Source organism: Taudactylus pleione, unplaced genomic scaffold (assembly GCF_031769625.1).
Source record: "Taudactylus pleione unplaced genomic scaffold, aTauple2 ptg001330l, whole genome shotgun sequence".
NCBI classification, from domain to species: Eukaryota; Metazoa; Chordata; class Amphibia; order Anura; family Myobatrachidae; genus Taudactylus; species Taudactylus pleione.
In genome coordinates this window covers 157501-175506 of record NW_028285730.1, presented here as the reverse complement: position 1 = coordinate 175506, position 18006 = coordinate 157501, and the positions used below count along the sequence as shown (strand labels likewise).

Below are 18006 nucleotides of genomic sequence, written 5' to 3'. Positions count from 1 at the left end.
CTCATACTAATATACACAGCCGTATCTGATGCTCATACTAATATACACAGCCGTATCTGATGCTCATACTAATATACACAGCCGTATCTGATGCTCATACTAATATACACAGCCGTATCTGATGCTCATACTAATATACACAGCCGTATCTGATGCTAATACTAATATACACAGCCGTATCTGATGCTCATACTAATATACACAGCCGTATCTGATGCTAATACTAATATACACACAGCCGTATCTGATGCTCATACTAATATACACAGCCGTATCTGATGCTAATACTACTATACACAGCCGTATCTGATGCTAATACTACTATACACAGCCGTATCTGATGCTAATACTACTATACACAGCCGTATCTGATGCTAATACCAATATACACAGCCGTATCTGATACTAATACCAATATACACAGCCGTATCTGATGCTAATACTACTATACACAGCCGTATCTGATGCTCATACTAATATACACACAGCCGTATCTGATGCTCATACTAATATACACAGCCGTATCTGATGCTCATACTAATATACACAGCCGTATCTGATGCTCATACTAATATACACAGCCGTATCTGATGCTCATACTAATATACACAGCCGTATCTGATGCTCATACTAATATACACAGCCGTATCTGATGCTAATACTAATATACACAGCCGTATCTGATGCTCATACTAATATACACAGCCGTATCTGATGCTCATACTAATATACACAGCCGTATCTGATGCTCATACTAATATACACACATCCATATCTGATACTAATACCAATATACACACAGCCATATCTGACGCTAATACCAATATACACAGCCGTATCTGACGCTCATACTAATATACACAGCCGTATCTGATGCTCATACTAATATACACAGCCGTATCTGATGCTCATACTAATATACACAGCCGTATCTGATGCTCATACTAATATACACAGCCGTATCTGATGCTAATACTAATATACACACATCCATATCTGATACTAATACCAATATACACAGCCATATCTGATGCTAATACCAATATACACAGCCGTATCTGATGCTAATACTACTATACACAGCCGTATCTGATGCTAATACTACTATACACAGCCGTATCTGATGCTAATACTACTATACACAGCCGTATCTGATGCTAATACCAATATACACAGCCGTATCTGATGCTAATACCAATATACACAGCCGTATCTGATGCTAATACTACTATACAGTTATACACAGCCATATCTGATGCTCATACTAATATACACAGCCATATCTGATGCTAATACTAATATACACAGCCATATCTGATACTAATACTAATATACACAGCCATATCTGATGCTAATACTAATATACACAGCCATATCTGATGCTCATACTAATACTAATATACACAGCCATATCTGATGCTAATACTAATATACACAGCCATATCTGATGCTAATACTAATATACACAGCCATATCTGATACTCATACTAATATACACAGCCATATCTGATACTCATACTAATATACACAGCCATATCTGATACTCATACTAATATACACAGCCATATCTGATACTCATACTAATATACAGCCATATCTGATACTCATACTAATATACACAGCCATATCTGATGCTCATACTAATATACACAGCCATATCTGATGCTCATACTAATATACACAGCCATATCTGATGCTCATACTAATATACACAGCCATATCTGATACTAATACTAATATACACAGCCATATCTGATGCTAATACTAATATACACAGCCATATCTGATACTAATACTAATATACACAGCCATATCTGATGCTAATACTAATATACACACAGCCATATCTGATACTCATACTAATATACAGCCATATCTGATACTCATACTAATATACACAGCCATATCTGATGCTCATACTAATATACACAGCCATATCTGATACTAATACTAATATACACAGCCATATCTGATACTCATACTAATATACACAGCCATATCTGACGCTCATACTAATATACACAGCCATATCTGACGCTAATACTAATATACACAGCCATATCTGACGCTAATACTAATATACACACATATCTGATGCTAATACTAATATACACAGCCATATCTGATGCTAATACTAATATACACACAGCCATATCTGATACTCATACTAATATACACAGCCATATCTGATGCTCATACTAATATACACAGCCATATCTGATGCTAATACTACTATACACAGCCATATCTGATGCTAATACTACTATACACAGCCATATCTGATACTAATACTAATACACACAGCCGTATCTGATGCTAATACCAATATACACAGCCGTATCTGATGCTAATACCAATATACACAGCCGTATCTGACGCTCATACTACTATACACAGCCGTATCTGACGCTCATACTACTATACACAGCCGTATCTGATGCTCATACTAATATACACACAGCCGTATCTGATGCTCATACTAATATACACAGCCGTATCTGATGCTCATACTAATATACACAGCCGTATCTGATGCTCATACTAATATACACAGCCGTATCTGATGCTCATACCAATATACACAGCCGTATCTGATGCTCATACCAATATACACAGCCGTATCTGATGCTAATACCAATATACACAGCCGTATCTGATGCTAATACTACTATACACAGCCGTATCTGATGCTAATACTACTATACACAGCCGTAACTGATGCTAATACCAATATACACAGCCGTATCTGATGCTAATACCAATATACACAGCCGTATCTGATGCTCATACTACTATGCACAGCCGTATCTGATGCTCATACTACTATACACAGCCGTATCTGATGCTCATACTAATATACACACAGCCGTATCTGATGCTCATACTAATATACACAGCCTTATCTGATGCTAATACTAATATACACAGCCATATCTGATACTAATACTAATATACACAGCCATATCTGATGCTAATACTAATATACACAGCCATATCTGATGCTAATACTAATATACACAGCCATATCTGATACTAATACTAATATACACAGCCATATCTGATACTAATACTAATATACACAGCCATATCTGATACTCATACTAATATACACAGCCATATCTGATGCTCATACTAATATACACAGCCATATCTGACGCTAATACTAATATACACAGCCATACCTGGTTTCAAATCTAATATACAGAGACATATTTGGTGACAAGTCTAATATGCAGTTGATGTGTAAGCTGCCACAGTGCTCTGTAGTGTAGGCAATTTGCAGAATAGCTTACATAAAACAGGGATGTACATGGAAGACTAAATGAATCCACGTGTGCAATAAAGAATATGTAAGAGCTACAATCTAGAGCAGGGGTTCCCAACCACGGTGCTCAAGGTACACTAACCGTCCAGGTTTTAGGGATAGCCATACTTGAGCACAAGTGACTTGGGCCCTCATTCAGAGCCACTCGTTAGCGGCAGTACGCTCGTTCCGAGCGATGTTCGCACATCTGCGCATGTGTACGGTTTTTAGTACGCATGCGCGAACCGGTCAGTGCGGCCGCAAATCATTTGTACGCAATTTAGCGAGTGCCTGCTATTTTGAGTGACAGAATGAGGCGTATGTGGGTGGTAACAGGGGAAGGTGCTTGAAAACGGGGAGTGGAGATCCGTTCGCAGGCGTGCTTAAAGGTCAAAACGGGCGTTTTATGGGTGTGCATAATTAATACAGCAGCATCAATGACCACGTCACTTGGTTTTTTTTAACTCAGAACTGCTCGCAAAATAGCGGTTGAAAAAACCAACCACAAGAATAGCGAGCAGTTCTTATCCTGTTCGATGTACTCGATTAATCTAATAAATAGCGGACATGACGTATGGTGCGAGCGGCCAGGGGGCGTTTTTATCAAATAAACGAGCGTATGTTTTGCTCGCTCGTTCAGACTTAGAGGTGTGAACAGACTGCAATGTGCGAACGGATCATTTGCATAGCCACCCCTTGTTTTTGAACGAACGAACGGAAATAGCGAACGGCTCTGAATGAGGGCCTTAATTCGTACCTCAGTTATTTTGATTTAACCATCTGTGCACAATCACGGATATCACTAAAACCAGGACTGTTAGTGTGCCTTGACGGCCGAGGTTGGGAATCACTGATCTAGGGGGAGAGTCTGTCTCTGAGTGGAGATTGTGACAGCGGCGATGGTGGGTGTACAGTAGGGTGAGCTGTAATATAGAGGTGCTGATTTGCAGGGTGGGTTTTTTAAAGGTTTGATGGCTTTGGGACAGTCTGATTGGCCGCGGGGGACAATTCCTAAGTGCGCAGCGGCACGGGAGACGTAGGGAAGATGAGATGGTTACCAGGGACCAGACGCAGCTCGGAGGTCGGTATTAGAGAGAGAGTGGAGATGACGAATGAGTGTATGAAGCGATTGTGGGGTTGTTGGGGTCCTGGTCAACGAGGGTGTTTAATATAAATTAGATTCTGGGGATTTGCAATCAGGAAGGACTGACGCTGAGGCAGATGGGTAAGAACGCTGCCAGGTAGGAGGAGGGAGGTCGCCGTAACTGAGCTGGTAGATACATAATAGAGTGGATACGAGCTTTGGTAGCGTCTGGCATTATAAAATCATGTATTCTACCACTATATGGAGATATCAGTGTAATAGACTCTGCAGCACTGCTGTGTAATACAGTGACTGAAATTAAGATGAGGGCGTTATATTTAGGCCGCAGGTGGACAACCACTTACACGTTACATAGAGAGTTTTAGGGTCATACAATAAAGTCATCATTGTAACTGATTACAGACAGAACGAAATAGCAAAATGCTGAATGGTTTCATCACTCTCTGCTGAATAGACCCCAAGAGCTGACAATCTTTCTTGTCCCTGTGCAGGTTTGAGCGTGGAAGAATCTACACGTATATCGGGGAGGTTGTGGTGTCTGTAAACCCATATAAGTCCATGGACCTGTATGGGAAGGAAATGATCGAGAACTACCGGGGGAGAGAGCTGTACGAAAGGCCGCCACATCTGTACGCCATCGCAGACGCAGCATACAAGGCCATGAAACGCCGGGCGAAGGACACCTGTATTGTTATATCAGGTATCTCACCCTCGGAAAATCAATCAGTGGCTGTTATTATTAACTAATGAATTATAAAGCTGCAAATATGCTATAATACAGGGAAACACAATCAGACATTCACTATTATTACCGCGTCACTAGCTCCAGAGCAGGAATCCAACTCACGAGTTCTCGTCTTCAGACGCAGCAGCGGATCACAGGAGCCGGCAGGGGTCGTCTTTTTACACAAGACGCCTCCTGCGCCGTTTGCATAATGTCGCACAGCAGCTTGCCAGCGGGCGTGGGAATAGCGTACTTCTCTGAATCGGGCCCTTAAAGTGTAGCAAGCACTAGAAGATTGGTTAGGTTCTCTGCTGCCACCAGTGGTCACAAGAGGTCCTGCAGCAATTCAGGGGATTATTGTGGGGATTACCATACATTTGGAATTTCCCCCTAAAACTAATAATGACTGGGCATGGCCATCGGTGTGCCTTCCATCGATGGTTGCCATTAATGGGACAAAAAACAGCAGGAGTTATCGATGGTATTCAACTATGCAAAGCTAAACCATCAATGGTTTCTACAACTGGAGGTTCGCGATTGCACAGAAGAGACTTGACTTGCACTGTCGTCAAGAGACAGAGGGGGAGATGTACTAAGAGAGTGATAAAGTGGAGAGAAATGAAGTACCAACCAATCAGCTCGTAACTGCCACTTTTCAAACACAGCCTGTAAAATGACAGGAGCTAACTGGTTACTTTATCACTCTCCAAAGCTTGGTACATCTCCCCCACTATCAGTTTGGCAGAGTTCCCCCTGAGGCTGACCACAAGGCCACAGAGGCGGGACAAGATGCGAGTAGTCGCCTTGCCTGCCTATAAAGATAGAGTGGGCGGGGCATCTGACTCACAGCCGAGCCTGTCCAGCCAGTTAGAGAGTAGTGGGCAGGTCAGGCATCCATCCCGGCGCACTCGCTGTGCTGTATGTGAGTGAGCCGGGGGCTGGGTGGGCTGCTGACTGACAGCTGAGCTCGGTCTGTGAAGTCAGCGCGGCGAGCCAGCCCAGCCCCACCCCAGCGCACACACACACGGTGGGGCCCATTTATTAATTATCGCATTTTGAATGCGATCTGGGCACAATATTAGTGCCCATGATACATTGCAGGATGCGATCATAGCGCCCAAATGTAACACAATGCACCTGCAGGGACATGGGCTCTGTATGGAGCCGCCCCAGCGATGGGCTGCGAGTGAAGTGACTGTGTCAGGGGTCTCTACACTCCAATACTGGGGATCTACAGACCACACATGCGCAGCGGCCATTGCCGGGGGGGAGGGTTCCTATGGACCCCTATCCCGGTTAGTTTTGCGCTATGTAGCCCATAGGTTACAGCAGCTCACCCCATCTTTAGATGCTTCGTATTCCGTAACTTGGTAAATCTGATGGCATGGTATTCCCCATAGAAACCTATGGGGGTATTGGTGCTGGCGGCAATGGAGAGAGAGCAGCAGATCTCTGCGACATCTGCTGCGATCCCTCCATAATACATCAGGGCGATACCTAATATTTGCGGGAATCCCCCGGAAACGTGTGTTTTGGGAGAATTCACCGCAAATGATAAATGGGCCCCTATGACTGAGTCAGAGCCGGGGGTGGCTGTCTGCGGTGCAAGCGTGAAAAGAAAACATTGATGGCGGTAAACCATCTGAATCTCGGCCATCAATGGAAAAACCATTGGTAATCGGTAGGCGACCATTGATGGTTTGAGCCATCGATGATTGAGGGACATCCTTATTAAAGACATTTCTTTAATAGTGGCTTAGGAACGAAAGTTTTCATGGGGGGGAAGCAAAAGGGCAAGGACTACTATAGGGCCTGGAGCCCCCTTATCTCGCGTTTGGTGTATCGTTTTACGACAGTAACTGTAGATATACAATGACTCCCAATCCTATGTTCCTTTTCCTCAGTGTTTCTGGGGATGGCCAACCCCAGTTTCATTGTTCTTTTACTATAAAAATGTATTTTAAACATTATTAAATAAATATTAAAATAACTACCAATTAGTAAGACAGCTGTAAGAAATATAGGGTCTGATTCAGACCCACTCACAAGCGGCTGTCCGCTCGCAAGTGGGTCGATGTTGTGCACTGCGCATGCGCACGATGGCGGGAGCTCCGTCGTGCGCATGTGCCAGACGCGAAAGTCCTTCGCTCGTTGTGTCTGATCAAAGGGGGCATGCTGTCGATGTTGATTGACAGCACGCCCCCTTTGGTGGGCGTGCCTCCCTGACGGGGGCGTTCCCTGACAGGGGCGTTCCCTGACGGGGGCGTTCAGAAGCCGGCCCACTGACATCACTAGTGATGTCAGTGGGAGTGATTTTGGCTCTGATAGAGCCAAAATCACTCCGGGCCTTGCGGTTGAAAACCTCAACCGCAGGCTCCGGCTCGCAGTTTCGATGGTCGCGATGGTCACGACCATCGCGGCCATCAAACTGCACGCTCGTATAGGCTGTGGGTGGTGACCCACAGCTATACGAGCGTCCAGGAGGACGCTCCAGAATTATGGAGGGCGGCCCTCATTCAGAGCGTGCGCTCTGCTCAGAGCGTACGGCTCTGAATGAGGGCCATAGTTTCATCAATTAAGCTGCTGCTAATGATGTAAACCGTCCGGAATCATTCGCTCAGCTGACTGACAAGGACAGTCAGTGGGAAGTGCAGCTCCCGGTCTCGTGTGTCCGACTGCAAATTGTGATAGCAAAGTGAGCGGGGCTTCTAAGAAAGGAAAAATAAGTGTTTGCAAGAAGGAAATGACGATAACTTAATTTTCGGTAAAGAGAAATGACAACAGTTTACGAGTTCAAATAAAGCTATTATTATTTCATTCCCATTTTAATTTCAGTTATTGCCATTCACTTTTGTGTAGAAGTTCATGGGGGGGGGGGGGAACACAGTCTTTGCACACCAAACAAAAATCAACTGCCCCCACTAACCTACCCCCTCCCCCCCCCCCCCCCCCACCCCGGTTCCTACACCCCTGCTATTCACTGATATACCATCTTGAATTTCTTGGTAAATACCGTATAAGCGTCATTGCCTGCAATATCAAAACAGTGTGCTTTACTATCATGTGCCGCTGAGATGTTGTGCGGGTCCCAGTACTAGAGAGTGGGAGTGGCCAAGCACAGGGGTGTGGCCATGGCCGCAAGGAACACAATTAGCTGAGAGTATGCGCCCTGCTCTGCAAGACATATTTCCATGCTCTGCAGACGGTATATGAAGGTTGTGCATTTTACATTTGTCTTAAACGGGTTGGGTATGAAATACTGACAGCGTCATTCCAACGGATAAGAATCCGATGGGGCGGTAAGTACCCTAGCCCTCCATGTCTCCCCCCCTAACCCTAACCTCCCCTTCCGCACCTTAAACCTAACCCTCCCGGAGGGGTGCCTAACCCTAACCCCCCTTCCCATAGCCTAACCATAACCCTCCCTGGGTGGGAGGGTTATGGTTAGTGCCATAACCCTCCCACCCAGGTGGTGCCTAACCCTAACCTCCCCCCTGGTAGTGCCTAACCCTAACCCTCCCTGGGGGTACCTAACCCCCCCCCCCCCCCGTGGCTAACAGTTACCGTGCCTCATGCCTCGCTTACCTTCATTGGGCATAGCGGCTATCGGGATTTCGGTGTCGGGCTAATGATAGGCGTCGGAATTTTGACCCCTATCTTTAATCCCCAGTCAGGCTTTAGACGTCGGGATTCTGACGGCCGGCATTCCAGCCGCCGGTAAATAAACTACATGCCGTCTTAAACACATCAGCTTATTTATATTAGAAATAAAATAAATGGAGGTGGTGCGATTATGCCCCTCGTTTTACCCCATGGTCATGCAATAATGGAAGTAGATGTCCAATATTATGGAGTAATACTAGGGGTGAGGTCTCCGCTATACACAGATTAATATCAGTAGGTAGGTGGCAGTCAAAATATACTCAAAAGAAATGGGTGTTAAGCTCTATGGTGGGACGTCCTGAGAGAGGTGATTTATCCCCCGAGACGCCACCTGCATAAGGTTTACCCAACGCCAGGTTTTCATTGTTGTTTTTCTTACACTATTCCCAGCTGATATATAATCTGTCTCCCCCCATAAAGGTGAGAGCGGTGCTGGGAAGACAGAGGCCAGTAAATACATAATGCAATACATCGCAGCTATTACCAACCCAACCCAGCGAGAGGAGGTGGAAAGGTAAGTGCTGGGTAAGTCAATGTGGAATGGAGGGCTCAGGGCTAAGAGCAGTAGTGCAGGGAGGGGGGGTTAGTGGGGAAGGGAAATAGAGCAGTAGTGTAGGTGGGGGGGGTTAGTGGGGAAGGTGAATAGAGCAGTAGTTTAGGTGGGGGGTTAGTGGGGAAGGGGAATAGAGCAGTAGTGTAGGTGAGGGGGGTTAGTGGGGAAGGGGAATAGAGCAGTAGTGTAGGTGAGGGGGGGGGTTAGTGGGGAAGGGGAATAGAGCAGTAGTTTAGGTGGGGGGGTTAGTGGGGAAGGGGAATAGAGCAGTAGTGTAGGTGAGGGGGGGTTAGTGGGGAAGGGGAATAGAGCAGTAGTGCAGGGAGGGGAGGTTAGTGGGGAAGGGGAATAGAGCAGAAGTGCAGGGAGGGGGGGTTAGTGGGGAAGGGGAATAGAGCAGTAGTGCAGGGAGGGGGGTTAGTGGGGAAAGGGGAATAGAGCAGTAGTGCAGGGAGGGGAGGTTAGTGGGGAAGGGGAATAGAGCAGAAGTGCAGGGAGGGGGGGGTTAGTGGGGAAGGGGAATAGAGCAGTAGTGCAGGGAGGGGGGTTAGTGGGGAAGGGGAATAGAGCAGTAGTGCAGGGAGGGGGGTTAGTGGGGAAGGGGAATAGAGCAGTAATGCAGGGAGGGGGGTTAGTGGGGAAGGGGAATAGAGCAGTAATGCAGGGAGGGGGGTTAGTGGGGAAGGGGAATAGAGCAGAAGTGCAGGGAGGGGTGGTTAGTGGGGAAGGGGAATAGAGCAGAAGTGTAGGGAGGGGGGATTAGTGGGGAAGGGGAATAGAGCAGTAGTGCAGGGAGGGGGGTAGTGGGGAAGGGGAATAGAGCAGTAGTGCAGGGAGGGGGGTTAGTGGGGAAGGGGAATAGAGCAGTAGTGCAGGGAGGGGAGGTTAGTGGGGAAGGGGAATAGAGCAGAAGTGTAGGGAGGGGGGATTAGTGGGGAAGGGGAATAGAGCAGTAGTGCAGGGAGGGGGGAATAGAGCAGTAGTGCAGGGAGGGGGGATTAGTGGGGAAGGGGAATAGAGCAGTAGTACAGGGAGGGGGGGTTAGTGGGGAAGGGGAATAGAGCAGTAGTGCAGGGAGGGGGGTTAGTGGGGAAGGGGAATAGAGCAGTAGTGCAGGGAGGGGGGATTAGTGGGGAAGGGGAATAGAGCAGTAGTGCAGGGAGGGGGGAATAGAGCAGTAGTGCAGGGAGTGGGGGATTAGTGGGGAAGGGGAATAGAGCAGTAGTGCAGGGAGGGGGGATTAGTGGGGAAGGGGAATAGAGCAGTAGTGCAGAGAGTGGGGGATTAGTGGGGAAGGGGAATAGAGCAGTAGTGCAGGGAGGGGGGATTAGTGGGGAAGGGGAATAGAGCAGTAGTGCAGGGAGGCAGGGAGGGGGGTTAGTGGGGAAGGGGAATAGAGCAGTAGTGCAGGGAGTGGGGGATTAGTGGGGAAGGGGAATAGATCAGTAGTGCAGGGAGGGGGGGAATAGAGCAGTAGTGCAGGGAGTGGGGGATTAGTGGGGAAGGGGAATAGAGCAGTAGTGCAGGGAGTGGGGGATTAGTGGGGAAGGGGAATAGATCAGTAGTGCAGGGAGGGGGGGAATAGAGCAGTAGTGCAGGGAGGGGGGATTAATGGGGAAGGGGAATAGAGCAGTAGTGCAGGGAGTGGGGGATTAGTGGGGAAGGGGAATAGATCAGTAGTGCAGGGAGGGGGGGAATAGAGCAGTAGTGCAGAGAGGGGGGATTAGTGGGGAAGGGGAATAGATCAGTAGTGCAGGGAGGGGGGTTAGTGGGGAAGGGGAATAGAGCAGTAGTGCAGGGAGGGGGGTTAGTGGGGAAGGGGAATAGAGCAGTAGTGCAGGGAGGGGGGTTAGTGGGGAAGGGGAATAGAGCAGTAGTGCAGGGAGGGGGGTTAGTGGGGAAGGGGAATAGAGCAGTAGTGCAGGGGCCACTATCATTTGCTTTCTGTGTACAGTCGTAGATAATACTATACATAGGTGCTGCAGCTTCTGTGGTAATTAGATACCTGGCCCCATCCCGGCCTACAGAGAATTTAGTGATGGCTTATTATGAGATGTTAATGGGCAGAGGACCTGTCAGTACAGCACTAGGCGCGGCCTAATCTCAGGCACGCTATTTTTACGTTTATGGCCTGCAGCCTGAGGAATATGGAGCCGCTTACTTCTGACATTACTGTGAAATGAAGATGAGATTTATGTACTGTGATTAGGAATGAAGCCATTGAGACAATACAGACGTTGGGCCAGATACTGAGTTGAACACAAAATGGCCATAGATGCTCAGCGCGTATGGAAATAAATTTGTATAATTGCCCCCTATGCAGAGCTGTTTGCCCACCACAATCCGTACGATTGATTTGCTATTCGTCATCATCAGTGCGCCAGCCTGTACTGGGTGCAAGTCATCACTTAACCCTGTCATGCCTTGCAGAGCCGTAACTAGACTTTTTGGTGCCCTGTCCCAGAAAGAGCATTGCCGCCCTCCTCATTTTTCAAAGGGTCAGAATGCACCCAAAAAAGGGCCATGGGCTCATGGGGAAGGGTCAGGGAAGAAATAGGGGAGGCCAGGAGATGCTGGGGATAAATAGGGACATAATATAGTGCAGCTGAGAGAGGGCCATGGTCTCATGGGGAAGGGCCAGGGAAGAGATAGGGGAGGCCAGGAGATGCTGGGGATAAATAGGGACATAATATAGTGCACCTGAGAGAGGGCCATGGCCTCATGGGGAAGGGCCAGGGAAGAGATAGGGGAGGCCAGGAGATGCTGGGGATAAATAGGGACATAATATAGTGCACCTGAGAGAGGGCCATGGCCTCATGGGGAAGGGCCAGGGAAGAGATAGGAGAGGCCAGGAGATGCTGGAGATAAATAGGGACATAATATAGTGCACCTGAGAGAGGGCCATGGCCTCATGGGGAAGGGCCAGGGAAGAGATAGGGGAGGCCAGGAGATGCTGGGGATAAATAGGGACATAATATAGTGCACCTGAGAGAGGGCCATGGCCTCATGGGGAAGGGCCAGGGAAGAGATAGGGGAGGCCAGGAGATGCTGGGGATAAATAGGGACATAATATAGTGCACCTGAGAGAGGGCCATGGCCTCATGGGGAAGGGCCAGGGAAGAGATAGGAGAGGCCAGGAGATGCTGGGGATAAATAGGGACATAATATAGCACACCTGAGAGAGGGCCATGGCCTCATGGGGAAGGGCCAGGGAAGAGATAGGGGAGACCAGGAGACGCTGGGGATAAATAAGGACATAATATAGTGCACCTGAGAGAGGGCCATGGCCTCATGGGGAAGGGCCAGGGAAGAGATAGGGGAGGCCAGGAGACGCTGGGGATATATAGGGACATAATATAGTGCACCTGAGAGAGGGCCATGGCTTCTTGGGGAAGGGCCAGGGAAGAGATAAGGGAGGCCAGGAGATGCTGGGGATAAATAGGGACATAATATAGGGCACCTGAGAGAGGGCCATGGCCTCATGGGGAAGGGCCAGGGAAGAGATAGCTGAGGCCAGGAGATGCTGGGGATAAATAGGGACATAATATAGTGCACCTGAGAGAGTGCCATGGCCTCATGGGGAAGGGCCAGGGAAGAGATAGGGGAGGCCAGGAGATGCTGGGGATAAATAGGGAAATAATATAGTGCACCTGAGAGAGGGCCATGGCTTCTTGGGGAAGGGCCAGGGAAGAGATAGGGGAGGCCAGGAGATGCTGGGGATAAATAGGGACATAATATAGTGCACCTGAGAGAGGGCCACGGGCTCATGGGGAAGGGCCAGGGAAGAGATAGGAGAGGCCAGGAGATGCTGAGGATAAATAGGGACATAATATAGTGCACCTGAGAGAGGGCCATGGCCTCATGGGGAAGGGCCAGGGAAGAGATAGGGGAGACCAGGAGATGCAGGGGATGAAATAGGGACATAATATAGTGCACCTGAGAGAGGGCCATGGCTTCTTGGGGAAGGGCCAGGGAAGAGATAGGGGAGGCCAGGAGATGCTGGGGATATATAGGGACATAATATAGTGCACCTGAGAGAGGGCCATGGCTTCTTGGGGAAGGGCCAGGGAAGAGATAGGGGAGGCCAGGAGATGCTGGGGATAAATAGGGACATAATATAGGGCACCTGAGAGAGGGCCACGGCCTCATGGGGAAGGGCCAGGGAAGAGATAGCTGAGGCCAGGAGATGCTGGGGATAAATAGGGACATAATATAGTGCACCTGAGAGAGGGCCATGGCCTCATGGGGAAGTGCCAGGGAAGAGATAGGGGAGGCCAGGAGATGCTGGGGATAAATAGGGACATAATATAGTGCACCTAAGAGAGGGCCATGGCCTCATGGGGAAGGGCCAGGGAAGAGATAGGGGAGACCAGGAGATGCTGGGGATGAAATAAGAGAAAGCTGCAAGCAAGAATGATAATAAACAGAAATATGACAGGCACAAACAGCGCCCCCTGACCTGTGGTGCTCTGTGCGATGGCACCGGCCGCACTACCCTAGCTACGGCCCTGACGCCTTGCCATCATTCACCATTGCCTCCTCCTCCTCCCAGGGTGAAGAATGTGCTGCTGAAATCTAACTGTGTCCTCGAAGCCTTTGGAAATGCAAAAACAAACCGTAACGACAACTCCAGTAGATTCGGCAAATACATGGACATAAACTTCGACTTCAAGGGCGATCCAACCGGAGGACACATCAATAACTATCTCCTGGAGAAGGTAAGAGGGGAAACAAGACAGCACAAGCGCGACCCGCGGTGATATGGTCTTCCGGCGTGCCACAGATTGGCTTCAAATAACCGTACAGACGTTTCTAGAACAACTGGCCGTTTTCATTGGGACGCCGCACATTCTGGGGCTGATTCTGAGGGAGGAGCAAAGCAAAAAAAAAAAGTAACTCTGCACCTGGGTAAAACCAATTGCTCCGCAGGGAAGGAGGGGGGAGGAGCATTAGATTTCGGAGGGACGTATTCTAGATAAAGGGCCTGATTCAGAGAGGGACGCTAATGCTATCGCAGCTGCAATTTCACAAGGACAGCAACTGCAAAAATACGCTAATAGTTCCAAAGCTTACCCAAGCATAAGGGCGCCCACTGCTGCCTTTTCATCTGCGTCCGACGTCGGCAACATCGACGCACAGCGACCAGCCATGCAGCCCTTGCAGCAGGTCAGATCTGTCTTAAATACAGCGGCTCTCCTGACACGCACAGAGCTCCCATGATGTGTAGAAGATGGCAATGGCTAATTCATGCACACCTATGTAACGGCAAGGTAAGACACGCCTGCGGTTTTCTAACTACCCCCCGTTACCTCCCCCAAACACTGACTGCCTGACACTCACTTTGCGAATGGATCTTCTGTGCATGCATAATCGCAAAACAATCGATGCGCGTGTGTGAAGCGTGGCTTACATGCAAGCGCAATGACAAACAATCGCTTGATCTGCGTAAAAGTTTGCATTGCGCCCATCTCTGAATCAGCCCCACACTTACTTGCTTTTTTTTGCTTTGCTTCCAACTTAGGGGTAAATTTACCAATAATCGTGTCTGGCCGAGATTGCATTCCCGAGAGAGTTTCCCCTGATATTCAAACACAGAGAATTACTAAAGGCAAACACGGGTGTAAAGACACCATTCTATCTGCAAAGCACGGCGGAACACACAAATACAATTCAATACACCATTGAAGCAACTCGCATCATACTTCATTCCTCACCAGGGAGTACATTTACTAAACATCAGTTTTGTTTTCTGTTCGATTTTGCACTAGATTTCGGTTCGATTTTTTTTATGAAAGAATATACTAAAGCCCAAATCGAATGTCAAATCGAACACAAAGAGGAAATTCAAATGAACTCGAATTACTGGAAAAAACATTGATGTTTTCACATAGAGAAAATAGGATCCCTTAATTTACTAACATTCGCTTTGTTAATCGAATGAAAAACTACCTCAAACTCGAACAGCAAGTCCCCATATAATTTGAAGAACTTCATGCATTCGTTTTCAGCATGAGCAGTTCGATCTGACACAGATACATGCATACATCAGTGGGATGCATGCATGTATCTTACTGTAACAAGCTTGTAAAGAGTTAAATGTTTTAAAAAAAATTATGTGAGGTGACCACCCACAGCTTTAGCGAGCGGCCAGGTTGATGGTCGCGAAGGTCAAGACCGTCACGACCATCGGGGCTTGCGACGAGACCTTTGTGGTAGGGTCTCATCTGCCGAAAGCCCCACTAAGCTTTCGGCTCTAATAGAGCTGGAAGCTCACCACTGACATCACGAGTGATGTCAGTGGGGCCGCCCCCAAACGGCAGGCGTTCCTTCGGGAACGCCTCCGTTTGGCCAGCCACCCCCCCACCACGCCTACAAAATGGTTCGAGCTGTCGATCACCATCGACAGCCGCCTCTTTTGTAGTGAGCCCCGGAGCGAGAGAATTTTTCTCTCGCTCCGGGGCTTCCGCACGCAAGGTGCGGCTGATGCGCGTGCGCAAGGCCTCAACATTAACCTGCTTGCGAGCGGGTCTGAATGAGGCCCATTATCTTTACAGTAGAACTGCAGGTCTCAGCAAGCCTCCCCCGCATGCTGGTACTTGGGGAATCACAAGTACCAGCATGCGGGGTATTAAAAGCCCGCTGGTACCTGTAGTTCACGTGTAAAGAAATGTTTAAATAAACACAAGATGCACACACCGTGAAAATAAAGTTTTAATACATACATGCACACTCACACATACTCCCCAACATTACCTGGACTGGTCCCCTTCTCCCCATAGGCATCATTGGTCGTCTTAAAATAAAAATCCGAAAAAACCGAGCCACGCACTAAGTAACAACCACGATGGTTGTTACTTAGCCGTATCTGAGTGTTCATTGGCTGTGAGAGGGCAGCCCCCGCCTCTCTCAGCCAATGAACGGCTACCTACATTGAAGTCAATGGAGAGCCGCAGGGTTACTAAGTTTATTCTGCGGTTCCTACTATTGACTTCAATTGATGGAGCTGTTCATTGGCTGAAAGAGGCGGGGCTGACCTCTCTCAGCCAATGAATGCTCAGATATGCCTCTACAAAGGTAGAAGCCGCATCTGCGCTCTTCATTTGGGAGGTAACAACCATCATGGTTATTGCCTGTTGCGTGGATTGCGTTATACAGTTTTTATTTTACTAAGACCATGGATGCCTCCAGGGAGAAGGGGACCAATCCAGGTAATGTAGGTGACTATGGGCCTGATTCAGACCCACTCGCAAGCGGCTGTCCGCTCGCAAGTGGGTCGATGTTGTGCACTGCGCATGCGCACGACGGCGGGAGCTCCGTCGTGCGCATGCGCCAGACGCGACGAGCGAAGGACTTTCCTTCGCTCGTTGTGTCTGATCAAAGGGGGTGTGCTGTCGATGTTGATTGACAGCACGCCCCCTTTGGTGGGCGTGCCGGGGGCGTGCCTCCCTGACGGGGGCGTTCCCAAGGGAACGCCTACCGTCAGAAGCCGTCCCACTGACATCACTAGTGATGTCAGTGGGAGTGATTTTGGCTCTGATAGAGCCAAAATCACTCCGGGCCTTGCGGTTGAAAAACTCAACCGCAGGCTCCGGCTCGCAGTGGTGATGGTCGCGATGGTCAAGACCATCGCGGCCATCAAACTGCACGCTCGTATAGGCTGTGGGTGGTGACCCACAGCTATACGAGCGTCCAGGAGGACGCTCCATGGAAATGGAGCCCGGCCCTCATTCAGAGCGTGCGCTCTGAATGATGGCCTATGTGTGTATTATAGCTATACTATCACGGTGTGTGTATATTGTGTTTTTATAAACATTTCTTTACAGGTGAACTACAGGTACCAGTGGGCCCTTAATGCCCCGCATACTGGTACTTGTGGTTCTCCAAGTACCAGCAGGCGGGGGAGGCTTGCTGAGACCTGCAGTTCTACTGTAAAGACAATGTTTACACTTATCTTTTTTTTACACTACACCTACACTATCAACCCGCCACCCACCACCCAGGGGTGGCGGATAAAGCCCCGGGCTATCAGCCTAGGCCAGGGGTGCCCTGGAGAGGGGGACCCTTTTATTGGGGGGGGGGTCCACAATTCCCCAGGGATCCCTGGCCTGGGCTATCTAGCGGTCAGGGCTGATGCTTCGGCTAGCTATGAAAAGTCCGGGGCTGGTTGTGTATTTAGGGGGGGACCCCAAGTAATTTTTTTTTTTTTTAACAGTAAAGCTTGTTACAGTAAGATACGTGCATCTCACTGATGTATGCATGTATCTGTGTGAAATCGAACTGCTCAAGCTGAAAACTAACGGTGCATACACAGGGTCAGACCTGTCAGATGAACGACGAACGATAAACGGCAAACGATTTGAATGATTTTACCAACGACTTCATGAACTACGAACTACGAGCAATTTTTGACAGTATTAAAATGAATGAAAATCTGACAAATCTGCCTGCAAACACATCAGATGTCAGATATCGTTATCTGACATGCGGGAACGCGCATCGTTCATCGTTGCAGGGACACATGTCAGATTTTCTTTCAGATATGAACGATTTTTAAAATCGTTATTGTACAAATCTGAAGGAAAATCTGACCGTGTGTATGCACCATAATGCATTAAGGCCCTGATTCAGAGCCGGACGCTCTGACCAGAGAGCTCGCT

The 18006-nt window shown here is 48.3% G+C and overlaps 1 protein-coding gene across 1 annotated transcript in view; it reads left to right on the top strand.

Moving 5' to 3' along the window:
* LOC148443113 (unconventional myosin-Id-like) overlaps nucleotides 1-18006 on the top strand; it is a gene marked incomplete at its 3' end in the record, with an annotated part of 199590 nt that overhangs the window by 50824 nt on the left and 130760 nt on the right. Inside the window, exons 2-4 of the mRNA XM_088463194.1 lie at nucleotides 4901-5109; nucleotides 9217-9310; nucleotides 13902-14067. Of these exons, the coding sequence (XP_088319320.1) occupies nucleotides 4901-5109; nucleotides 9217-9310; nucleotides 13902-14067 (469 nt within the window). The remainder of the gene's footprint in view (nucleotides 1-4900; nucleotides 5110-9216; nucleotides 9311-13901; nucleotides 14068-18006) is intronic.